The sequence below is a fragment of the Acipenser ruthenus genome, chromosome 24, assembly GCF_902713425.1.
Source record: "Acipenser ruthenus chromosome 24, fAciRut3.2 maternal haplotype, whole genome shotgun sequence".
Classification (NCBI taxonomy): Eukaryota; Metazoa; Chordata; class Actinopteri; order Acipenseriformes; family Acipenseridae; genus Acipenser; species Acipenser ruthenus.
In genome coordinates, this window is record NC_081212.1 from 19,845,021 (window position 1) to 19,872,142 (window position 27,122).

Sequence of the window (27,122 nt, forward strand, 5' to 3'; positions counted from 1 at the left end):
AATCCATTTAAATCCATCATTTTGCAAACTTTTTTACTTAACCTTTTTTTTAAGTATGAATATCTCTTTAATGGAATAGACAAATAAAATAATTAATATTGCAAAAACTGTCAACTGTTGTCTTTAAACCACTACAACATCACTAAACATTTTCTGAAAGGAGAAAAGGCAAATGTTAATTAAATCAGTACTATACTGTAATTTCAGAGAAAGACAGCAAAGCTGTGTTTATCATGAATTAGCGCACACAGGCGGGTACATGGCGGGTGAGTGTTGGAAACATTCACCATGGAATAATTTAAAATTAATGTAAGCTTTAACACATTAAGCGCACAGTGCCGTCAAAGGACACAAAGGACAATCACATAAGCAACCCCTATCTGATTGTGTGAGCAGTGAGTCCTTACCATATGAGGAGGAAAAGACATGCAATGTGACTGTAATCACACAGTATTTTGACTGTAATTGTTGTAAGATCATTTATAGGCTTTTTTTTATCTTCTTTCTCTGTACATACATTTTGCAGGTGGCAGGAAAACCATCAAACTGTGTAGACACTGTATTACCTCTGCAGACTACCTTCAGGGCAACACAGAATGTATTGCTATTAGACAGGTCCTCTACAGTTTATTATGATTATACTGATAAAAAACATGACAGGACACAGATTTCCATAAACAATAGGTCTTAAAGGGACTTCACATGATCTACATTTTCAAAAAATATAATTTCTGAGCTGTTTAAATCCTATTTATGCTTATATCCTTATTAGCCACACTTACCTTCCATTCCAACAAGACTGGGGGAGGTTTAAGGTGTGCAACTGTAATATAAGCCACTTTCAGTTTCAGAGGGGACAGCAATTCAGCTTTTAAAAGTGGTTGAGTATGATGGAGAACACAAGGGGTATTACTGAACAGGTAACAAATGAAATACAGTGAAACCTAGTCAAGGGGCGAACAAAATGTAGCCTTAACAGGAAAGTGGCCTTACTATGTATTGAAGGTACACAACTGAACATTTGTCAAAAGATAACATTTTTTATACTGCAACCAAGCTGTCAGAGTGGAATTTCAGCATGTTGGTCTAAAGAGGTAATTTAACAGTGACGATACGTTAGGACTGCTGAGGGCGGTCTCAATACTGATCACAGGCCTTCATTTTGAACCTGGACTTATAGGAGAAAATCAGGACTGTAAAAGAATGGCCTTAATTGAGAGGTGATCTTTTTTTTTTTTACTGAGATACCCTTAAAGCAATGTTTTCTTGTATTATGAAAAAGGAGATGGTATGAAGCCCTTTTTAAAATGGTGATGTGTGTGTGTTAATGGGTTATGAAGACATAGCACTTTAGAGGTCAAATCCAGACTAGAGAGCTTTTATAATCCTGTCAAAGGAGAATTCAGCAACATCTGCTGCATCCCTTGTTAATGACAGTTGTCTTGGCTCTATCAAATGCATTCTTATCTTCCTCAGCTATATTAATTAGTAAAGCACATTAACTAATCTGGATAGCATATGGCCCCTTTCAAGTCACTTCCGTCCACAAAAATAATTGAACCGGTCACAGGGTTGTTTTGAGATGGCACTGCTTATCTCTTCAGTATAAAGTAATTGCCTTTGCTCCAGGCTCCAGACAGTTTACAACCATACTCATTTTTAGGTCGTGCTGTCATAGGTTTTCATTTTATCAACGTGAGGTTTACCCACGAAAAAGACCACTGCTTATTAAATGGCAATCATAGCACAAACACTGTATCGGCAATACAGATTTCAATTTAAAAAATCCTTACTCATAACTACCACGTGGAGATACAAATCAGAATTCAGACACACCGTAACTTTTTAATTAGGATTTTGGTTGTTATTATTATTTTTATTTGATTTTTTTATTTGATTTTTAATTTGAATGAATTTTTAAGCACAAAGGAGTCTGAATATTTTTACTTAGTTTGGCTAGGTTTCAATGATTAACCTATCTGAAGAAACTGAAATATATTGGCCTTAACTTTGGAGAAAAGGAATTGGGTAGCTTTTGTTAACTATTCGTGTGATATTTAAACAGAAGACATTCTAGGAGCATCCTGAGGAACGGTTGAACAGTAATGCACAGAAGCGCTACAGAGGTGCTCAGGTTGTCTGTAGATTCTCCTGGAGCCACAATGTTCCTAGTGCCTTTTTCAGTGGATACATCTATAACCTGTGTGGTAGACAGACAGACAATACACATTTTAAACAAATACAGCAGAAAGAGAGACGTTTTATGGCTGTTTTTATTAGTGGCAGTGTTTAAACTCTACCGCAGATCAAAACAGATACCTATTGGATTGAGTAATTGTTATTTTATACCACGGATTATAAGGTTATTTAATGAATAGGTGGGAGCTGCCTGTCCCTTATTTATATCATATTCGCTTAGTCATTATTCAAATGATCAAAACTATATTTATCCTGTGACTGTAATTTTATACTGTACTGAAAAGCGTCAAATCACATGCTGGCCATAAATAAATGTATGCAATTAGACATTATTTATAGCTTTGTTGCAGTGCTTTCTCTTCTACAAATAGCTGGTGTTTTATTTTTAAATTGAGTGTTATAATCATATTTGTAAACATAAATTCTGTAATTACATTGCCTGGCCCATTGGTTTTGTAAACAACTGTCATATACAAACATCGATGAAGGAATAATGTAACAGTCCCAAAACAGCTTGGCAGAAACATTTAGGGTTATATCATTCCAAAAAGCAACTGCAATGTGGGTTCATTGTCTGAATATCTTCCTTTTCCAACTCTCCACTATAGGAGTGTAACAGTTATAGGTTATATTTAAATGGTTAAGCAAGGGGTAGAAGGGGTAGACGGCACAGTCATTTTCCAGTTTAGATAGTTATACTATGCATTTGCCATAGTTGCTTTTCTAATATGCTTTACACAGCCCTCTGGCCTTTGCAATGCTTACCCATACTTTACTATGCTTCCACTATGCTTTATTACACTTTGCTATGCCTTTACTATAGTAAACGTTTATTAGTGTAAGCCCCTGCAGCAAGCTCATTAGCATTCCAAACAGCTATAAAAATGAGTACATTTGGTTTGTTCCCCTTCTGGATATCCTGAAACAGCAAATAGAAAAACAGCATCTCTAAGCAGTTATATACCATCATTATATGTGAATTAACAGGCAAGCAACAAACAAGTGGTCTATTATATGTTTGAGTTTTTTTTTTTAACAATTTGTTGTTGGTTTTTTTTTTTTCAAAAAATTGCTTTCTATTTTACACAAAGTGTGTGTGTGGGGGCGGGGGGCACAAAAAGTATACAATTATGAATAAAGGAAATTAAAAAAATGCACTCACACCAGTGCTAGTCACAGATCACAATGGCCCTGTCCTTGGATTAGCACCATGCAGCTTGGTCGTTGATTGTTCCACACAGACTATGAAATACAAAAGCATGACAAACCAACAGTAAATCTGGAGAGCACCATGGCTGCAGTCTAGTCTTTTTAACAGATGTTAAAACTGCCGGCAAGATTCTCCTATTGATTGAAGATAGAAGGAATAGCGAGGCATCATTTGAAAGAAACAAACTAGGGGTTGGTACAATTTAAACATGAATCATTTTAGAGATAGTTCAAGCAACATGGTTCCAAAAATTGTATTACTGGGAATTCCCAAAACATATGCATCTATATGGAATGGCGAGGCCCTTTGCATAAGCTTAAAGGCAATAAACTGATGTGCTAAACTTCTGCACGATGTAAAGGTAATATTCCTGTATCCCAATCAAGATTGCCACCACATTTCCTTCATTCTCAATCCCAGATAATAGTTCCGTACAGTTAAAGGTTCCATATATGTGCCGAGAGAGGAAACCAGGCCGCTGGATGAGTCAAACCATTCCACCATCGGATGAGCTGGCAAAACAGTGTATTCCCCTTTAAAGTTAGTGGAGTTTGTCGATAAAAAATACTGTTCAGAATATCCTCAGGTAACCCCTGTGTGACAAATCCAAAGACTGGTAGATGGTAATGGATGGTAATTAAAGAACATTAAGGTGTACAGTAAACTGTGGGGAACACCCCCCATGCAACAACAATATCTCACAACAGATAAAACAGGTTTTTCCAAATCTATTTGTGTTTGCAGCAAATTGCATGTCAGCATTCAATATAGGCTTCCTCTGTCTATTTTCTTTAACACTGAGTAAACTGGAGAAGGTTTGCTTTGTCGCAGTATTTGCAATGGAAAAAAATACAATTTACAACTCATCTTTGAAGAGTAAGGCTTACATTTCCATTATAATAACCCCATTTTACTCTCCCGATGATTTCCAATGATTAAAATTCAGTTTTTTTTGTCAGTTATTCAGAGTGCTTCTTATTGCACTTACTCAAACATTGTTTAACTCGGAGTTCAGGAGCTGTTCCTCAGTTTCAGCTGCCTGACATATCCATATGTAACACAGGCTATATAGTCCAAAGTGTTATTACAGCACCGTCTAGCGCACAGCTAGGTATTCCCAGCAATACAAAAGGACACTCGATCCAAAGTAAATGATCACTAGATGGTGCTGACTCTTACTTCTATAAAGACACTGTATAGAACAGTGATCTCGTCTGTGTTACATATATCTATGGCAGAGAAAAAAATCTAAAACGCCGCTCCTGAAGTCATGAAAGCACTTTAGCACAGACTTATTAAAACAAAAAACAAAATGAACATAGTATTTGAGCAATGAGAACCACTCAGAACTATTGAAAACATCATAGAAAAAGGTAAGGGGGTAGTGAGAATTAAGACTCTAATATAAAGTTACTTACATCTTAACAGTCTTGTAAACCCACAGTGGAACGCATTTACCCATTTTTAAAGTAGAAAACATGTGTATAAAAAAAGCCATTCAAGATTTGTCAGCGTACATAATCGGAGCAGCAAAAATACATTTTAAAGATCGGTTGTTGTCTTATTTTGTTCCGTTTTATTTCTTTTACATTGTGTTTCCTGCACAAATCTCTCAGGATACCTTATTGTGTTAATAGACCAGATTAAGTACTGGCCCTTTATCAACAAAGGGGTGAGAGATTCATTTACCTCAGTACTGTTATACTGTCTGTAGGCCTGCAGCAAATGTCCCTTAGTTTGACAGCTTTGGGCACAAGCCCTATTAACACACTGTATTTAGTAGTATGCCTCTTGAACTGAGAGTGATCTATTGAGTAATTGTGAGGGAGATGAGCTGGAATTCAGTGACTCAGTTTCAACCGTTGTAAAGGATATTCTTTTTAAACAGGGTTAATATGTTACTCATAAGTATCTGTGGGTGTGTTTGGGTTGAGCTGTAATTTGCATGGTGCCTGTAGTCTCAGGGAGATAGGCAAGTCTGGCTGTGTGCAAACAGAATATTAGTGGTGCAGGTCAGATGCCTCAGGCAAGAGAGGATTTCTCAGAATTGAAAAATAGATAAGTAATCAAGGAGAAACAGGGGAAACTGGAGTCTTTTAAACTGCAATATAACTCACTGGCACATTATGATAGTTTATATCATGAATTTCTTTTTTAAAGCTGCTTCAAATGTCTTTTTTGGGAGTTCTGTCAGTACTCACCCTCTCTCTCCATGCAGAGTAGGTTGGGCCAGCAGAGTTGAAAGGTCACATTGTCACATGGTTTGAATAGAATGAGGACATATTTTCAGTGCCAGGCAGTTAGAATTCTCCAGACAAGCTCAAAGCAAGTTCAAAGCCAGTTAAGACAGTGTGGCAAAGTGGGTTGCAGTGCGCAGGTGTAGAGGTGATGCAGTGCTCAAGTAATGACAAACACGCAAGTTCACGGTCCAAACAATTTTAATTTGATACCGTTTATAATCCAGGTTGTTATGACCGCAAATGATAATTTCAGGCAATACACAGCAATGTTAAACACAGGTTATAGTCCACAAATAATAAACACAGTATTAAACACACACAAGACACACACACAATCACAAGTCCAGAGTGAGTGCTAACGTGCAAGTGGTGAAATACAGTTTATTCGTGCACAGTGGTGAAGTGTTGTCTGGGTTTAGTGCTGGCCTTAAGCGACAGCTCCGGATCATGTTAGCCATCTAACAAGAACAAACAAGTATAATTAGACACAACAAACAAACAAAACATTAAACACTCACAGTACGTTTTTTTGGTTCTCCTTTCGGTTCGCTCGCAACCATATCAAAGGAACAGATCGCTTAGCCATGTCCCCTTTTGTATGGTCAGTCACACCCCCTGGTTAGCAAGTGCAACCGTTTCTCCTCCAATCCACGGTTGCCCTATTGCTTCCCTTCTGGGGCGATGACTTGGTGTACAGTAGCTCTGCCATCTTTCTTGATGGCCGACTTCCAACTTACAGAAGTTTAAAACAGAAGTCAAATTAACGGTACAATAAACATTTTGAATGAATCTTTAACCCAAGACATATTTTAAGGTAAGAACATAAAATTAAAAAAGAATGTCTTATTTTTTAAGTCAAAATAATGTTTGCTTGTTTTTATTAATGGTGGAAAGGCACTAATTTGTTGCAGTTTATACGTTTGTATATTGTTCTTGTTCTTTTTGGAACATAAGAACATAAGAAAGTTTACAAACGAGAGGAGGCCATTCGGCCCATCTTGCTAATTTGGTTGTTAGTAGCTTATTGATCCCAGAATCTCATCAAGCAGCTTCTAGATGAAGACATTTCTGAGTCAACGTGAACTCCTAGGTCTTTTTCATAGATTCCTTCTTCAATTTTAGTATCTCCCATATGATATCTATAATGCACATTTTTATTGCCTGCGTGCAGTACCTTACACTTTTCTCTATTAAATGTAATTTGCCATGTGTCTGCCTAGTTCTGAATGCTGTCTAGATCATTTTGAATGACCTTTGCTGCTGCAATAGTGTTTGCCACTCCTCCTATTTTTGTGTCGTCTGCAAATTTAACAAGGTTGCTTACTATACCAGAATCTAAATCATTAATGTAGATTAGGAATAGCAGAGGACATAATACTGATCCCTGTGGTACACCACTGGTTACCTCACTCGATTTTGAGGTTTCTCCTCTAATCAGTACTTTCTGTTTTCTACCTGTTAACCACTCCCTAATCCATGTGCATGCATTTCCTTGAATCCCTACTGCGTTCAATTTGAAAATTAATCTTTTATGCTGGACTTTGTCAAAAGCTTTCTGGAAATCTAAATAAACCATGTCATATGCTTTGCAATTATCCATTGTCGATGTTGCATCCTCAGAAAAATCAAGCAGGTTAGTTAGACACGATCTCCCTTTCTGTGTACTTTGTTTTAACATCATATGAAGTGTGTTCCTTGAAACCACAAGAAAAAAAGTACAAACCGCATCCTGTTCTTAAGTAATTCTTCCGTAGGTACTGTAATGTGCCAGTTGCCAATATTCTGTGTAAACAACATGGTTTTCAGTAACCTTTTGACTTAACTGTTGCATATGTGTGAATGCCTACCCTATGGAGCACTTTGTTGCTTGTGGTTTACAAATCACACATTTCCATTACTAGACCAGATCGCCATATACAAGAACTCTGTAAATCTGTAAATAAATTAATAATATGCATATAACTGTGTGGCCAAGACTGAAAAAAAAAGATTCTGTGAAATTGAGTAGTGTAACAGGTTGCTTTCTTACTTTACCTTTCTTAAATATGCCAGTTTACGGTATTTCTTTCCTGTAACTTTACAGACATTTACGGGGAAAAATAAATACAAATAAACTCAAATAACAGTTTTATAATGAGGTTTAAATTTTTTGTGGGGATGTTATATAACTTGGATTGATTCATTTATGAATGTTCCCCTTTATAACAAAAATACATGAATACAACTTAAATTCATGATCAGGGTTTACCTGCAACACGCAATTACCAAGCATGAAGCAAACGAAATGGTTCAGTGCACTTCATTATATGTCAAATTAATTGAATGCAAGTATTGATGTTGTTTTTCTGTTTTTAATGCTTATTTTTCTTGCAGGCAGGTGACTGCCTGATAAAGTCTATCCCATTTAATGTCACCATTTATGCCTGATTCCTTTTGACTGTAACAGCCATCTCTTACCAGGCTTTATACTCACTCTGACTGGTGATAAAGCCTACCACAACACTATAAACTCACTTCCTGCACAGCTGATATTATGGTAAGACCCAACTTAAGCCTCACACTTACTCTGCTGCACAGCTGGGGTCCTGCTGCATAGGAAGAAAACCTATAGTGTGGTGGCAAGATAACTTCAAAATGAAAATGAAGTATGGAAAAGCAAGTAATCTACAGCTAAATGAACTTAGCGTGCTAACGAGGTAAGAAGATGATTTTACAGGCTTGGCTATCACACTTCAAGTTCATTGCTCCGTTTCTGTATTGCTCTGTCTGATTGCATGCTGCAGATTGTATGACTTTGGTTACGCACATGATTTGAGAAGAGACGCAAGACACCACGAGGTATTATCTGTTTCAGATAACAGGAGACAGATAACATGGGTGGAGCAGAGACAAACTGTGGATGCCTTAATACCATTTCAGAAAAATGATATTAAAAACCACACTACTGTGGAAATGCAAGACTCCCCGCAACACTGAGAGGAAAATAAATGATCATATTGTAACATATTGTGTCCCCTGTTGCATTATTAATTTAAATAGTATACTTATTGTTTTGGTATAGCAGGGTTCTCTGAATGAATATTGTAGGAAAAGGGAACATTGGTTCACCTGCTGCTGGGCAGGTGGATATACAAGGCTTCAGAAAGGCCAGTCAGGGGGTGGCAGACTGTAAGAGCAGCTTGTGCAGTGAGCTGGTTCAGCATGAATATAATGAAAATACTGCAGGTAAGAGAGAGCTAAAGCTAGAGAATATTTGTGCATCTGTCAGGGGTAGCTGCATCTCCTTTTTAAAGAGCCTGAGATTGATTCTCTCTTGTATAGTTTACATCAGCCAACAATAAATGTGTGCAAAGCGTTAAGCTTCCCTGCTTGTTGTTTGTGTGACACCTGCTTGCCTGTAGCTATACCAACCCCATGAGAGGTCAGACCGTCGGCTCACGAGAGGGTTCTAAATGTGATGTCATCTCCAGCGGGTACAATCCACCTGATAAACTCTATCACATCAATATAAATGCTGCTACCTATCCTCTCTATGTATATTTTATAATGTAATGTGTTTTGTTTTTTTTTCAAACTTTTGGCAGGGCAATCTCTCGAACTCCATAGAGTTCACTGAAAACCATTTCAAAATTTCTAAACATTAAATAAAAAAAATTCCTGACTACTGAAACTGGGCATGCATACTTTAAATTAGCAGAGGTCTTAACTTCGAAACTTAGAGGTTGAAAACACTAAAACATAGCTTTCTTATGCAATTCCCAGCCCTTTCACCATGAGACTCTCTTGAGATGCATCATCTCAGTTGAAGTGTATAGCCCCCTGAGAGACGCAATATGACACTTGGAACGATTCTGCTGTTTAACCAACTGTCGCTTAATGCACAAGCACTGGTAATTGGTCCCCTTTGGTGAAAGCTGCTTCCTTAACGGTACAATACAGGAGCACTTTCAAATTAGCGGGGGGCTATACACCAGGTTTTATCCAATTTGGAGCCCATTCAAATTCACTGACCTCCACACAGTGACTGATTAGGTTTCACACAAGCTCCTGAATGCATGACAACAAAAGGACCTGTGGAAAGCTGATGTCATGACATTCCTGTATGTGTAAGGATTTTCTTTTGTTCGCCGACATTTGAAGGGTGTGATATCATTATGCGGCTTCCCTGTGTGTTGCACTCTGGGATACTTTATTGGGTTTCCTATGCCTGGACAGCATAGGAGATCCAGTGGGGTCCACCATTTAAAGAAACTGCAGTTACAACATTTGACTATTGGATTGAACTGTGTGTTAAGCAAAACAAAAAACCTCCCTCAATAAAGGGGAAGTGGATTTTACCTTGATATTCTGATTTAGAGAGTTACAACAGTGTGAGGATGAGGGTTGATCCTGATTAGCACTAATCTTGGTTACCCAAGCCCTTATAAAATATTTCCATAGTAAAAGCAAAGTGTGAGAAAGCCTAATGGAAGCACAGTAAAGCATAGGTAAGCATTGCAAAGCCCAGGGAAGTATGATAAAGCATTTAAAAATGGCAAAATGTGATAAACTATTGTAAATGCATAGTATACTAATGGAAAAGCACGGGAGAAATGCAATAATATCATGGTACACATTTATAAGGGAGGAAACAAAGATTAGTACAAATTATATTATTAAACCCTTTGATCAAAACTTGCAACCTTATTGGCTAAAACAATGCCATATTAACACTGATGTCATTGATGATGTCACTCAATAGTCAATAATCAAAAACGCTATTGCCCTGTGACATCAAAGGCTTATTTAAATATTGACTGTAGTTTTCATGATATAATGGAAATGGTTTTGGGGTTGAACATTTTTCCAACTCTCTAGGAAACAGTTTTCCACTATTTGCCTATAGAGATTTCTGGGAGAAAAATCTTGTATTCTGACAGCTACAGTAACACTACATTTGTGCAGAAAACCTAACTATGGGATATGCAGTGAACACCATTGCCTTCTAAAAAAAAAACAGTAAGCCTTCCCACACCATAAAAATTTAAAATCACATACAAAGCAGCTTGCAAAACCAGTTTGCACTGCTTCTTGTTGTTTTACTTAACTGGAAACAGTTTTTTATTTTTGTTTTTGTGCATGAGCAGTTTCTAAGGAGAAGAGCCATAAACACAATGCTTGACCGATCAGCACATAGGCAAAGCTTCTGTACATTCTCACTTCCCCACCCCTAGGAACAACCAAAAAACCCACTGCCATGACCGAGAGAAGCAACGTCCATGGTATGACACAGCTAGTGTAACGGGCAGTGCTGTGTGATGCTGTTACAGATTCTGACCCCCTGCCGTTGACATGAGGTTAAAAACCTCTAGAATTACAACTGCAGGCGAGCCTCTTTTGCATAGTGGTTGAGATGCTTGCTTGTGGTGGTCTCGCCGATTCACACTGCACCCTGTTACACTAGCACTCTGTCACATTGCCCAAAAGCCATGCTAGACACTGTGCATACAAACCTGACAGCTTCAAATGCAGGGCTAAATGAGAATTGCTCTTAAATAAATATTTTTAAAACAGCTTGCTATTCAGATCTAACAATCTGACATGATAACCCTAACCCGTTCCATATCTTACAGTCAGAGTATTGACGACCAGCACAAGAATGCGACAAGGGGGAGAATCATGTAATACAGAGCATGATTATTTTTCTTGGTTGTGTAATGGCATGTACAAACATACAGCAGTTCTGCAATGAGTTTCATTGATATTGCAAGCAGCTACTGGTTATGTTGACTAATTAGAGCAGAAACTGGCTCTGGTTTAAATCATAGTGGCTTTATTGGAGAGCAAGGGGGGGTCTCAATAAGTAGGGGTTGCTGATCCAGTTTCACTTCTTTAGATGTTCATAAATCTGTTGGAACACCATGTAACTACTGCAGAAGTGTCAGTTCTTTATCTGACAGCATTGGTGGTAGAACTTGCTTTCTCTTTGACATGCATTAAGGTCTTGCTCTATCATTTGCTCCAGTGTAATAAGCAGTCTGCTTGCTCTCCCAAGCCAGAAACTCCCCCGGTGTTTTTGCAGGCCTCCAGACCTGTGATGCAGAATGCTTTAGAAAACCTGCTGTTTTTCAAAACAAGGACCGGTATCAGTAAATGTGCTCGTCAGCAGAGTCCGGGTTCCTTACAATAATGGCAAAATGTTGCTGACAAGAATACAGTGCAACCTTCTATGTGGTTATTTGGTCTTTTAGTTGCTTACTATATTTTGTTTTCAGCGATACAACTTGTCTACTGTATATTACAGTATTGCTTACTTTTTGATTTTGCACAGGTCTTAGCTCTGTGAGAATTATCTATCAGATCTGTTTTTCAGCATGAATAATATTACTGTTATTTCTCGTGATACACTACTGTTTTAAATACATTAATAAATAGTTAAATGCTGTACTTTTCAAGAGCAGTGTCACCTGTTTTGGGGTTTCACAATTCGTTGTTGCTTTCTAAAACAAATGTAAATTATTTGTGCTGCCAACAACTTCAATGTCAAACAGAAAGAACATGCAACCACGCCTAGTTTTTATCTTTTGTAATGTATTCCCAGGGCACATTTTGATTTCAGAATCCGCAACTTCTCTTTTTTTCTCTGAACTAAAAAAAGGCACATTCGTTGCTTGAACCTTAAAACGTTTAATGTTCAGGTTTAGTGCGGGTGGGTGCCTTCTTTATGTGTACAACAGTTTGGTGAATGCAAGGTGCAAACGATGTATCTGCTGGCTGTGCTTGGCGTCTCTGCGTGCTGTGTGAAAGTCTGCTTGCTCTGTATTGTGGTTCCACATCGCGTGTCTAGCAGAGCAGTCTTGCACAGCTGGTGACGCAAGCAGTGCTATTAATATCACAGGGACGGGATGTACCCGGCAGCAGGGTCACGTCACGAGAAAACAATACCATAATATTTTGTTTGTTTCTTCTCTTTCTCATTGCCACTGCAGCAAAGAAGCTGAGTTAAAGTGTTTATATATATATATATATATATATTAAATACATATTTTAATAGTAGACGATTTACAAAAAAAAGAGTTATGTTTTGAGGTTTCGTTTTTCAGTCCCGACAAAACACACGTTCTTTTCAGCACACTGACAAAATGTGAACCGCTCCCCCACACCATCTAGCGTCTCTTCTTAACGAACTCATTGACCTTACTTCTCAGATCAAAACATGTTGGAATGTATTCGCGTTCTGCCGAAGCTGCTGGGCCCCTAAGCTGCTGATCCTCAACTTCTGAGTATTTGATAAACAGCTAGTCGCGTATGGGTCTTTGTGCAAGTCCTCTCACGTGAGACCCGCTCATAACTCAATGTACTTGTTATTATAAGTGAAATAAAACACGTGCAAAGATTAATAGCATGTATAGTCGTGATATGTTATAAAAAATATAAATAGCTGCAGCTGTTTAAATCTGCAGGTAATTAAGTTGCACCTCTGAGTGGGATCAGTCAATCAGTCTTTATTTTATATAGTGCCTTTCATAGTGGACCACCATCACAAAGCGCTTTACAAGATGCAGTAATAACAAGAAAATCCATAATACTAAATACAGAGAAATGCATAAATACAGGCTAAACAGTAAAAAAAAAAAAAAAAAAAAAAAAGCATAATCCATTAAATACAGTGGAAAGTGCATAATACATGATAGTAGCATAATACATGAAATAGTAGCAGCAACACAGCAGCTAATAGCAGATAGGGCCTATAGCAGGGATGAAGATTCAAATCAAACCTATTCAAATTAGCCTATAGAACTGAACCAAATTATAAGGTTCAACTACAGTGACTTGGAATCTAATTCCAGAGATAGGGCATTTTTTGTCACCTGTTCATGGTTTTTAGGTCAAGCGCATGAGGGCGGTGTGTATGGTTCAAACAAAGGTCCTTTCCTCTTATGCAAACTGTAGCCAACACCACCACTGCACTTTCATTTACATTAAACCCCTTGGAAGAGCTTGTTTCTATTACATGTTGATGAACTGGTTGTTTCTCGCATTGAGTTACAGAATAATAGGTTTTGTCTATTTGACTTTGCAGACAGATGGAGTTGTGATTTCTGTGTGACAGACTTTCAGTGAGTATGTTTTACATAAATGGTGTGCTACATTTGTTTTAAGCTCCAAAAACAAAATCATCTTTGCATATAGCCAGATCATTCCTGACATTTAAAAGGTAAAACATACCGCCCCTGTTTATGGAAATGTATTTGAAACATTTTTTTCCCCAATTACATCTAATGGGATACTGCAAGGGAACCTGTGGATCTCAATGAAGCACCTAGTACCTAAGACAGTCACTTTAAATGAAATGTTTTCCATATCAAGGATAACACAACCTGTATATCTGAAGCAAATGTTTTTGTACTTTGAATTTGCCAAGGTTAGACTGTATGTAAAACATCTTTAAACAACTGTATTTTGACAGTAATTCACAAAGTGACATGTTTAACTGTATTCGTTTGGTATACCCTGATTTTGCAGGAAGAAAAAAATATTCAGACAAAGGACCCTAAAAATGCTGTTGTGTTTTTCAGTAAGCTTTATCACTGCAAGTACAAGAAGAAAGTCGAGTGCGAGTGGGAGGCGATGTTATTCTTTGTATATGTGACCTTTAATTATATTTGATTTAGGAGAACAAAAGCCTCCAAAGTGGTAAAACAAATCCCCTGAAATATTGGTGGCTACACTATGTTTTCAATTACAAAATGAGTTTATTTTTTTAGACTCTTCACAAAAGCCCTCAAATACAACGGAAAACATGTAGTATAATATATATGTGAGGCATGAGACTCTAAATATAATTATTGATTCATTGTAGCATATCTATTTATACCTTCAGGTTGGGATTGGGAGTTATTGATAGACTTTTAAATGGCCTATTCCTGTAGCATAACATTGTCCCTCATCATAAACCTTTTTAAGCTCCCCAATAACAAAAATAACTAGTAATTTGTCCAGGAGTAATCTCGAGATTATTAACCTGTCCATCAAAGTAGCCTAGGAGATCCTATGTAACTTAAAAGGCACCTTTAATGCCAAATGCACATGATATTACAAGCGGTTATTTATGTTTGAAAGACTGCCACACCTCACAGATGTCAGAGATATCTGAAGTTAGCACCAAAAAAAAAAAACTCCTCATTTGCATATTTGAACAGAATGGAAAGCAGGTTTAGGGGGGCCAGGTAGCACAAAAGGGGTATTTTACTAGTTGTTCATGCCTTTTATCTATAAGAAACAGTGGCTATTTATTAAAAATCTTAACAAATAGCAGTTGACCTAATTCTATACAATCATGATGGAGTTTGATTTATTTTTTTAAAGTCAGCATTCGAGTTGCAATCCCACCGTCAAAGTACAGTCATGTCATGTTTTTTTGTCCAGCATCAACGCAGTGCCTTTATGAATGTTTTCTCTTCAACGTGTTGGACTGGGTGCCTCCAGTTTGATAAGGAAAACAGCATATTTGTTTAAAAATGATTAATGACAGAGTGACAGCCCGAGGCAAACGTTCCTCCATCTAAAGTTGACACGAGGCGCCTACTGTTTCTAGGGTTATAGAGTTCTTTATAAGTAAGAGGAACTTCCTATTACACATATCCATACACTGCTTCCAAAATGTCTGGCTCTCATTTCAAATTAAAAAAGTGAAATGCATGGCAGGATTATGATGACATTACTAATTCATGAGTTTGGAAGCTGTTATAAACAAGTTGAATTGTAGACATATGGAGGTTGTGCAACCTCCACTTCTTACACAGCACCAGTGCTCATCCTGCAGAGTCACATGATCTATTTTGTATACTTGGTAGGAGCAACTGGGCCAGTCTATATGTAACAGCTAGCTAAGAGCAGTGGCACTAAGGAACATTATAACATTGCTGTTCTGTATGTGGTATTTCACTTATTTAGCTGGAAACTATTTTTAAGGACTTATATTGGACCCTGATGTCCACGATAAAACGAGGGAGTGGTTGTACAGTATTGTTATTAGCCTATTTGTTTCTCTATGGGTCTCTCGCTATATCGCGGCCCTCGATATATAGCGGATTGTGGACCCCGACACTGCGATATATTGAGTGGGTGGTGTGTATTCAAGATGTTGTTTAAAGATGACATTCACTTAAAAATAGAACACTGGGGTCATCACTATTGACAGGTTTTACCTTGCCTTGCTGGTGTAACGTCTTGGACACACCCGAGTATGCTAAAATACCAGAATGTCTCCTAAGGGACCCAATTGTAAGTCGCCTTGGATAAGGGCGTCTACTAAGAAATAAATAATAATAATAATTACCATTTTGTTTTTCCAAACTGCTGTTGCAGGTTGGGGTTTGGTGGTTTTGCAGTTGTGTTGAAATCGAGTGATAGAGAAGGTCAAGGTTTATGGCAGTCCTATTATTTGTCTGTAACAGTTAATTTCTTTCTAAGAATGGGTCTTGCCAAGGCAGTAATGTTCCATTTCATGGACCCAAACAGACTTGCTTAAAGAACACTTGCTGAACACTCCTGTAGCCTCCTGAATTGCCAAATCTCAACTTTTTGTTGTTGTCAAGGTGACCTACATTTTGTTAAAGCTATAAATGGCAATCTATAGAGAAATTGTAAAATTGGCCTTTTTATTTTTGAAAAAAAAAAGTCAGCGTTTTAAAAATTGCAGCCCAAGTAGACCACCCTTGGACTTGAACTAGTATAAAAGTTGCAGCTAAATTCATTGCGGTTCCAATTCATGTAAATCTTGAATAATGATTTCCAGGAAAGCAACATGAGAAATATCCATTTAAACTCAATCTTTGTTCATTCTGGTTAGCTGCTAAATCTCCATCCCTACTGTGCAACTTCATATCTCTGCCACACAGAAACGCTTGTGAATTCTAACTATGATGAAATATTACACCAAACTAATATTTCTTTTAAAAATACATATTAGCAAGGGTGTAGTTATAGTGTCATCATTTGGATGGGTATATACAAAATATGCACTGTCAAAAGGCCTAAGGAATGGACAGCCATGATTACAGTCATTTAATAAGTCTGCAAGTTGATGAAATTGTTCAGGAGGGATACAAGATCATTACTCAGTGATTACACACTTTTGAGGCTGTTTCTCATGAAACCTCAGTAATTTGTGCAGTCTTGGGTGCAGAAACACCTGGCAACTGAGCACCCACAGCGTTGCTCAAAACTGCTGCCCATTTTGTCTGAACTGGAATTGCAACAAAAATCATGTCAGGGATTACATTTGCATCATAAAATAATTACCAGCGTTGAGGGATTCACCCAAAATGGTGTGCTACATTTTGCAGGTGTTTGTAACTGTTGTCACAGAATATATTTGGGATACCATTATGATTTATAATATTGTAAGACCTTGAAGAACCCTAAACAGAATGATTAGTAAAATCACCCATAAATGCAACTCAATCACATGGTTCTGATATGGTACTGCAGTATTGATGTGGATCACTTTAGTTGCATTGAACCTGTGGTAGGTGGTTACAACAAGAGTAATCTAGAGTTCTGACAGGACCCAGCTGGTAAATTAATCTCACACTTGTAGTTCCCCACCCACTTATTTGCACACTGTGCATTTTTCTTTTACACCAGAGGCAGTCAGGAAGGGTTCAGCAAAGCTGTGATGCTGGGAAATGAAACATTTCCTAATTCTAAATCTAAACCACAAGAGTTGAATAACAACTGCTTCTGAGGCAGGTGGCCTTTTTGTTTTAATAATTCTGAGAACAGAGATTAACACAATTGAAGAGTGTGTATCTGCATGTTACTCTACATGTGCTTATCACCATGAAGATGCATCCTCAAAAGAAATATGACTTGAAGACATTTTCAGTATAGTGCTTTATAGTGCATTATTAATAACTGCATTTCCATTCCAGCCTTAAGAATCTCATTCTCATAATTGTAATTTTCTTTGTTTAATACTAATTTCAGCCTGTATGTACCTCCTGAATTAATGGTTTATATCAACTGAAAATAAAACATACAGTGCCTTGCGAAAGTATTCGGCCCCCTTGAACTTTGCGACCTTTTGCCACATTTCAGGCTTCAAACATAAAGATATGAAACTGTAATTTTTTGTGAAGAATCAACAACAAGTGGGACACAATCATGAAGTGGAACGAAATTTATTGGATATTTCAAACTTTTTTAACAAATAAAAAACTGAAAAATTGGGCGTGCAAAATTATTCAGCCCCTTTACTTTCAGTGCAGCAAACTCTCTCCAGAAGTTCAGTGAGGATCTCTGAATGATCCAATGTTGACCTAAATGACTAATGATGATAAATAGAATCCACCTGTGTGTAATCAAGTCTCCGTATAAATGCACCTGCACTGTGATAGTCTCAGAGGTCCGTTTAAAGCGCAGAGAGCATCATGAAGAACAAGGAACACACCAGGCAGGTCCGAGATACTGTTGTGGAGAAGTTTAAAGCCGGATTTGGATACAAAAAGATTTCCCAAGCTTTAAACATCCCAAGGAGCACTGTGCAAGCGATAATATTGAAATGGAAGGAGTATCAGACCACTGCAAATCTACCAAGACCTGGCCGTCCCTCTAAACTTTCAGCTCATACAAGGAGAAGACTGATCAGAGATGCAGCCAAGAGGCCCATGATCACTCTGGATGAACTGCAGAGATCTACAGCTGAGGTGGGAGACTCTGTCCATAGGACAACAATCAGTCGTATACTGCACAAATCTGGCCTTTATGGAAGAGTGGCAAGAAGAAAGCCATTTCTTAAAGATTTCCATAAAAAGTGTTGTTTACAGTTTGCCACAAGCCACCTGGGAGACACACCAAACATGTGGAAGAAGGTGCTCTGGTCAGATGAAACCAAAATCGAACTTTTTGGCAACAATGCAAAACGTTATGTTTGGCGTAAAAGCAACACAGCTCATCACCCTGAACACACCATCCCCACTGTCAAACATGGTGGTGGCAGCATCATGGTTTGGGCCTGCTTTTCTTCAGCAGGGACAGGGAAGATGGTTAAAATTGATGGGAAGATGGATGGAGCCAAATACAGGACCATTCTGGAAGAAAACCTGATGGAGTCTGCAAAAGACCTGAGACTGGGACGGAGATTTGTCTTCCAACAAGACAATGATCCAAAACATAAAGCAAAATCTACAATGGAATGGTTCACAAATAAACATATCCAGGTGTTAGAATGGCCAAGTCAAAGTCCAGACCTGAATCCAATCGAGAATCTGTGGAAAGAACTGAAAACTGCTTTTCACAAATGCTCTCCATCCAACCTCACTGAGCTCGAGCTGTTTTGCAAGGAGGAATGGGCAAAAATTTCAGTCTCTCGATGTGCAAAACTGATAGACATACCCCAAGCGACTTACAGCTGTAATCGCAGCAAAAGGTGGCGCTACAAAGTATTAACTTAAGGGGGCTGAATAATTTTGCACGCCCAATTTTTCAGTTTTTTATTTGTTAAAAAAGTTTGAAATATCCAATAAATTTCGTTCCACTTCATGATTGTGTCCCACTTGTTGTTGATTCTTCACAAAAAATTACAGTTTCATATCTTTATGTTTGAAGCCTGAAATGTGGCAAAAGGTCGCAAAGTTCAAGGGGGCCGAATACTTTCGCAAGGCACTGTATTTTCATGTGAGAAGCAGGCTTTTGTATTCATGTTTGTTGCCAGCAGAATTGGCAAAAAGACTTGGATAGAAGTTTGTACCATTCCACATTTTACTGTGAGCTAAATAAGGCTTGACTGTAAAACCTGGTATTGCAGTATATTGTTATGTTATGAAGGTAGAGTCTTAGGCTTTATCCCGTCCCTCAGGCAACTTAGTTCTCATTAAAGCTACTATTTTAACCACCAAAACTCTCTTTATCTTAAATTAAACAAGGTTGCATTTCAAGTGAAAGGGTAATGTTTGGAAGTGAAGACTGAGCGGTGCACTCTCACTCCCTGTCCTCTCTCCAGCCTGTCCTTGAGAGGGCTGCATTCCCAGCTGTTTGGTTCTGTCAGCTTGTACCTTAATGGGAAACAGTCCTAACACAAACAAACTGAAATAGGGACACATAGATCCTCACACATTAACACCTCGTAAGTGTCTTATATAGAGGTTATTTATTATCCACAGTGTAGGGAAGATATTTTCCTGGCAAAAGAGATGTAGTGGAGAGGGCCTGTCCTTACGTTTTCAGACCACAAGTGATTAAACTTCTGGACATTCCTTAGCACAAGTTCTCAAGGGTTTCTACGTTATAGTGACACACTTTGTGGCTTCTGATTGGGCTAATGAAGGCTATATCTTGAGATGTCAAGTTAATACATGTAGACGTTTCAGTATAGTTTACTACTACTAAAATGTAGCCATTCACTAAACATTGAAACCGAACTTAACAGAGATATCTGCCTCTAAAACCATTCAGTACATTATTTATGTACAGTTTTGTTTTTTTTTTTTTGTTTTTTTTGAGAACATTCTCAAAAAAAATAGCACCAATCTTGGGCCTAAGGTAACATTAGGTAGTCCATGGTTAGTGCTAATTGGGGTCTGTGAAGTGAGATAAATGTATTATAAATGGAGAGTACTGTTTTAGCAATGTAATTGCACAATGTCTAAATGGCAGTCCAGATAGAATTCGGTTCACAGCAGTGCAGTTAGTATAAAGGTTTTGAAATATTTGAACAAGTGGAAACAAAACTCTCCCAAAACTGATGAAACTGTACATACATTACACCAATGTATTCACTAAATTGTTAGTGTATTGCAAGTCTTTTTTTTTTTTAGATTCATTTCATAGAACACTGGTTTCTGTTATATGCTGTCAGTTCGTGGTGCTCTTGGAAAGGGTACTTCAGTCTCAATGGAAATTATCTGGTTAAATAAATAAATAAACTGAGTACAGCATTGTTCATCCTTCTTCTAAAACTGGGTTGAGGATCTGATGCATTATAATTGAGTACTGGCAGGGGAAAGGTCCTACGCAAATTAGCATTCTGCTATAAAAACTCATCTAAAGCTGTGACTGTAAAGCACAGTTTCTCTGTGTTTACTAGAGTTTGTGACCTTTGTTGCAAAGTGGCCTCAATTAATTAAAAAAAATAATAATAATATAACGTAATATAATTAAGTCATGAAGGAGCAATAGCAAAAACTGCTATAGGTGCAGCATACACTTTTAATTCCCATGTCATGCACTGTACAGAAATGAAAATGGGTGCATTTCTAGGTTGAGTCCTGCATATTTCATCACTTTTCTGCATACCAATGCTCAATCAAACAGCTTGATTGTTTTTTGTACATAGCTAAGGGTAAAGTGTATGAGTCATGTCCTGAATAAATAATCAGAGTCTAAAAAAAAGCAGACGTTATGTAATACAAATAAATAAATAAATACATAAATAAATCAATCAATAAAAACAATATGAAGACTGTGTCATTGTTATAGATTAGTGGTTTGAGGGTGTGCCACAAACGGTTTTTGACATTATTTAGTAATAGTTATATAAGTGTGGTTATACTGCTGATAACAAGTGATTTCAGTACTGAAAGGGTGTCATGAACACTACAGTTCAATCAGAGGACAAATCAATTAGCAAATATTGTTTATTAATATGCATATCAATAGGTTACTTAACAGTAGTGAACAAGCATATACATAGTACACAATATTACAATACATGCTTGCTCTACTGTGTTTCTTTCAAAACTGCACATTTGAAACCGTAAGATTGTGGAATTATTTTGTAGCTACAACCACTTTAACTGTGATTGGTTGTTTTCTCATACGTGATTCATAATAAAATGTTGTTTTTTTTATATGCTTATTTATCGGAAATAAACGAGTCACAAAAGGAAGCGAGTTATCTGACCGAATTCGATACGATTTTGGTTACCAGTTTATACTGTGTTGGCTTACCATTCAAACAAAATAAATGACTCACTTCTTAGTTGTTTTGTTGAGTTTTTTTTTAATTGCAAAGCAGGCTTCATATTTTAGGACCATAGTTTCTGCACTGATGTACAATTTATGTCACAACAAACGGTCACAATATTCAATACTTCCCAGGTAGGTTGATGATATTAGTTTGACCTATCTTCTCATGTGACATTTAAATGTAGTGTTACTGTTACTGGCACTAAGCGTGTGAAACAGAAACTTTCTTCTGGACGACATTGTAAGAAATACATTTTTTTCTGTGTTGAAGCATGATTAACCACACACGAGTCCAAAGGGTGTGCCGAAAGCTGTATCAGTACCCTGTCAGTTAAAACACTGATGATGAAATATGAAAGTGTGCTACATACTGTAGTACATGAGGGAAAAAAAAGTTGTACAAACTATCAGTTCATTAGCAGGTGCTGCTTTGGAGAAAATAAGTTCACATATGCAAGTTTCTTTATGTGTATACATTTGTTTTTAATTGGTTGTGTAAATAAATTGATTGTGAGGGGTTTACTGAAGATGTGCTAAAGGCATGAATAATATACATTTCCTATACTATCCAATTCAAATCCCTAGAGTAGGGGTGTCCAATCCTGGTCCAGGAAGGCGATTCCACTCCAGGTTTAACAGGTAACATGATATAATGAACTACTCCAGGACCTGGATAGAGGTTAAATTGTTTCAATTAAACAACTTAAAACAGGGTTGGAACAAAGACCAGGACTGGAAATACCAAGTTTGACAACTGTTGCCTAGAACAGTGTTTCCCAAACCTGTTCCTGGTGGCACATTGTGTCTGCTGGTTTCCATTCCAACGCAGCGCTCAATTGCTTAATTGAACCGTATCAACAAACGAAGAGCTTGAAAATAACAGGAAAATGTCCAGTTAATCACTTTATTAGCTCAATTGTGTTGGAACGACAACCAGCAGACACGGTGTGCCGCCAGGAACAGGGTTGGGAAACACTGGCCTAGAGCAGTGGTTCCCAACCCTGGTCCTGGAGACCCCCTGTGTCTTCTGGTTTCATTCCAACTGAGCTCTCAATTACTTAACTAGAACCTTAATTGAACTGACAATTTGCTTAATTAGACCTTGTAAATTGTTTTCAGCTCCTAAAAAGTTGCAGAGTTTATGTTACTTATAAAATGTTATAGCTAACTTGAAATCTGAAACTGTTTAAGAGCTGAAAACAGGTAAAAAGGTCGAATTAAGCAAATGATTAGTTCAATTAAGGGTCTAGTTAAGTAATTGAGAGTTCAGTTGGAATGAAAATCAGAAGACACAGGGGGTCCTCAGGACCAGGGTTGGGAACCACTGGTCTAGCGTGTCATTAGAGTTGAACACCGGGAACTTCTGTTAACACACCCAGGCAACACCTGTTTCACCTGCACACGCGCAGGCTACAGAAAGGTTAATGTCTACAAAACGGTTTTCTTTGTTGTATAGAGATGCAGTTTGTCAGCAGTACAAAGTTCCTTTTTGTTGTTAGAAGGAAGAAAACTTTTTTTTTTAGTGTATGGAATCTTAACTTCGCATTTAGAATTGAATACGTTGAATCGTAAACTATACTATTAAAAAGCCATTTCAACCCAAAGCAAGATTAGCATTGGTGCTTTAAAGGTTCATAGTTTTGGACATATAAAATTCTGTATTTGAAATTTGAGGGTGTTTGTGCGAAAATGTTTTGTGCAACCTTTTTTTTTTGTGTCTAGTGAACTACTGTGTATTTAGTATGGTACTCATTTGAGATGGACTTCAAATTACACTGGAGCGAGCACCACTAATGATTCTTTCAAGAACCTGTACCATGAAATTGTTGTCACTGTAATGACAATGGCAGCATTGTCATTTTATATATATCGGTATTCACATTCACTTTTCTTCACTGGGCTCAGCTGGACAGAAGAGATGCTGAGAGCTCAGTGAGCACATGGCTAACTGGCACAAGGCCAGTTGGCAGCAGCCAAATAAAACTTAACTCAAAGCATTGTGAGTGCTAATGCCTTAAAGCTATAGTATTTCTTTACATCATATACAGAACGTGCCTGGGAGCCTGCAGTGCTTATAGTAACAGCTTGTCTGTTACAGAGTTGTAAGTTTATGTGCAGTATAAAAATAGATGATCTTAATACATGATTTAGCAGTGATTACTCTAATAACCTGACATCCTTTATAACATGCAGTAACATTCAATTCGACCACTGACCTTATTTTTAAGTTGTTTTTAATTGAAAACTAAAAATGTTCTTTAAGAGTTTGATAGGCATGAAGCGTTTAACAATGACTGCATACATGCCAACAGTCCCTATATGGTCGGGACAGTCCTGATTTCCTAGCAAATGTCCCGGGTCCCAATGCATAGTAAGAAAGTCCTGATATTTACCCATAGAAAAAAATTATTCATTCTGCACAGTAGAGTTAGTGAAAACCACACGCTGTGCTCTTCGTGCGGCTGACACATCTGCTGATCACTAACTTATACAAAGGTAAGAACGCTTCGTTATGTCTATTTTACTGTCATGATGGCTGTGTGGTGTTGAGTTGGAGGGATACGTCTATTATATGATAATGAGTGGTTTTTGTATATGACCCCTCCCATGTGTATGATGCATATGACACCTATGAGATAGACAAACTGGACAGTCAAATGGTCTGCTGATGGTACACATATATAAAATACAAGCTTTAATGTCAAACTGAACATGTTTGCGGGCCCTGTAGTGTGTGATTTTACCAATGTACCCACTTGTAATATTTATAAAACGGCCACAAACTTTAAAAAATACACGACTTTCTTCCCTTTTATTGCCTATATTTAAATGTTGCTCTCAAAATGCAAAAACCAACAGTGGGAAGTTCTTAGAAACCACGCAGGCCGAATTGTGCCACTTGTAAAACTTACTGCAAGTGTGTTCTTTCAGAGTTACAACCACATTTAAGCTATTTTTAAAACTTAAACCGGAACACAAACAGCAACAAATGACTTGTATATAAACACGGGTGTATTTATTCTGCATGTCAGACTTTGTGTGCCCTAAGCTATACCGAGACTGGTACGATATATTTATACAACGTGACACATCACCTGCATCACAATAAGCATGCGCCTATACTGCAAAAAAGAAAAACAAAACATCTGCATAATGCTATTTCAAAGAAGCACTGGTCAAATCATTTAGCAAAATCGTTTTTTTTACTAAGAAATTGTAAGCCTTTATCAAATGTTCACCAACACGTTAAAACTATTGTCTAACAAAATCCAACTTTTTTGCATTGCAAGTTAAAACTACACCCTTTTGGATATGAACTTCGCCAATGAAAATGTAGCCTGTGTCTATGACGCCTCTGCCATATGTTCTGAAGCGCCACGCCCCCAACGTGGATAGAAACGGCACTAACTAGACTGCAGAACCTTATAATACTGTCACCATGCAAGAAAGAAGGTAGAAGAAAGGATGGGAGTTTTAATTTTAAATTCATTTAACTTTCTAAATATTCTTTGACTGACAAAATTACAAACAAACTGGGACCGTCTCATCAGATGAAACAGGCTCTTTTTTTTCCTTTAACCGTTTCCCCAACAGGATACCTTTATTTTGTTTCCAGTTTGGGATTGATCATAAATTGTTTTTTGTTTTTTGTTTTATGAGAAACCTACCTCCATAACACAGCGTCACACAAAGGGATCCACAGACAACAGACGCATTTTGAATCTGCATGCCATAAAAAGGGTATTCGTTAACGAAATGGCAACAGCAGCCCGTGTGGACCATTTTGCAGCAGAGTGCCTTGTATCAATGTCCAGCCGTGCGATTGTCCATGGTCCAAAAGGGAATATAGATATCAAACCAGAAGCATTGTCAGCCCCGAGAAACGGAGAGGATACTAATGAAGCAAATAAAGACCCACTGCTGAAAGATAACTCGTCTCTCTTTGTGGTGGCCAGAATTTTGGCTGACCTAAACCAGCAGACCCCCAGCAATCATGCAGATCAGGCAAAAATAAAAGAAGAAAACATCCCACAAACCACGCCCAGAGAAGATGCCGGGTTTCAAAGTGGCTCCTTGCCCGGCAAACGTGATGGAAACACTGCCACACCTACCATCTACACCGACCCCGGTCCCAAACAAAGAAACAAGCGTGGGAGAAGCCGAATTGAGCACGAATCTCCCCAGAAAAAGCACAAATGCCACTATTCAGGTTGTGAAAAAGTTTATGGCAAATCGTCCCATCTTAAAGCCCACCTCAGGACACATACAGGTCAGTTTCACTTTTAAGTAAACATTTTGTTGAATAACATTCATTGTCAAGTTTCCTGCTACGTACTTCTCTTAATCTGTAAAAGATTATGTTTTTTTCATTGAACGTCAATGCTGAGAAAATTCTAAAAACAAAGAATAAAAAAAGCATATTTGCTGCTTTTGATAATCAGACTAGCAACTCCACCCACTTCACAGTATTTCAGTTTCCCCTAGCAGAACAAAGAGCATATAGATGACAAATAAAAACTAAGACCATCTATTTATTGCGTGAAATATCCAGACACCGATATTGTTTACATGTACTAATTTAATTGTACTTAAATTAACTGCACTACTTAAATTAGTCTAGTGAATGTCCTGTAGCTTAGAGCTGTATCATAGTACTTTAAACGAAAGCTAAGTTTGCTGTCTTTTCAGCTCAGACCAGCCGGCGACAGAACGCCCACATTACATGATTAGGTCTAGTTCATATTTTATCTTTTCCCAATTAAACCGTCGTCGTTGTTAAAATAGTTTAAGAAAGTGAATTATCTAGTCGTATGAACCCAAATAATAATGTACAGCATTGGCTGCAATACAACAAGTATACTTTTAAATGTAAAAACCATTACCGGTACTTTTTTTTTTTTAAGCTCATGCACTTCCAAATGGCTAGCTACCCATAATACAAAAGACAAAAAAAAATGTTACGTGCTACATGTAAATTGCTACGTGTGATGTAACCAGTCATAAAGTATTCATCAGCGTAACCTCAACAGTCTCATGAATAAAATAAATAAATAAATAAATAAATAAATAAATAGCCGGCTTAAAAAGCACTAAACAGAAAGTTCACAAAATAGGACATCGGTTTAAATGGCACAACGTAATTATTTAATTATTCGTACATATATATATATATATATATATATATATATATATATATATATATATATATATATATATATATATATACACAAAGTGTTACTGTCTTTTTGATTGTTTGGCGTATTATATAGATTAAATAATGTTAAAAGGGGGCTGGAGAGCGAGTTGTGCGGTTCCCTGTCTGGGCTTCAGCTCTTTGTTGTGACGTGCCACACCCCCGCGAGCCAGGCTGCCAGCTGATCTGGCCAGCAACAGACACAGCTAGCAGAGCTCAGAGACTGCTGCTCTCCACCAGGAGGGTGGGGGTGAACAGAAACCCAGTGAAAAGTAACATTTATATCGATTACATTCCAGGTTTTAAAAAAAACAAATAGTAAATATAG

At 37.5% G+C, this 27,122-nt stretch overlaps 1 protein-coding gene and 1 long non-coding RNA gene across 2 annotated transcripts in view; one reads left to right on the forward strand and one right to left on the reverse strand.

The window, feature by feature from the left end:
• Positions 1-25,401, reverse strand: LOC131700568 (uncharacterized). Its single transcript, XR_009308422.1, has 3 exons — positions 25,269-25,401; positions 3,362-3,441; positions 1-2,200 (listed from the first exon to the last, which is right to left on the reverse strand). It is a non-coding gene; the product is annotated as an uncharacterized LOC131700568 (long non-coding RNA).
• The window catches only part of LOC117429668 (Krueppel-like factor 13), a 33,999-nt gene continuing 31,845 nt past the window's right edge, over positions 24,969-27,122 (forward strand). Inside the window, exon 1 of the mRNA XM_058998605.1 lies at positions 24,969-25,870. Coding sequence (XP_058854588.1) covers positions 25,357-25,870 — 514 coding nt within the window. The 5' untranslated portion in view covers positions 24,969-25,356. The remainder of the gene's footprint in view (positions 25,871-27,122) is intronic.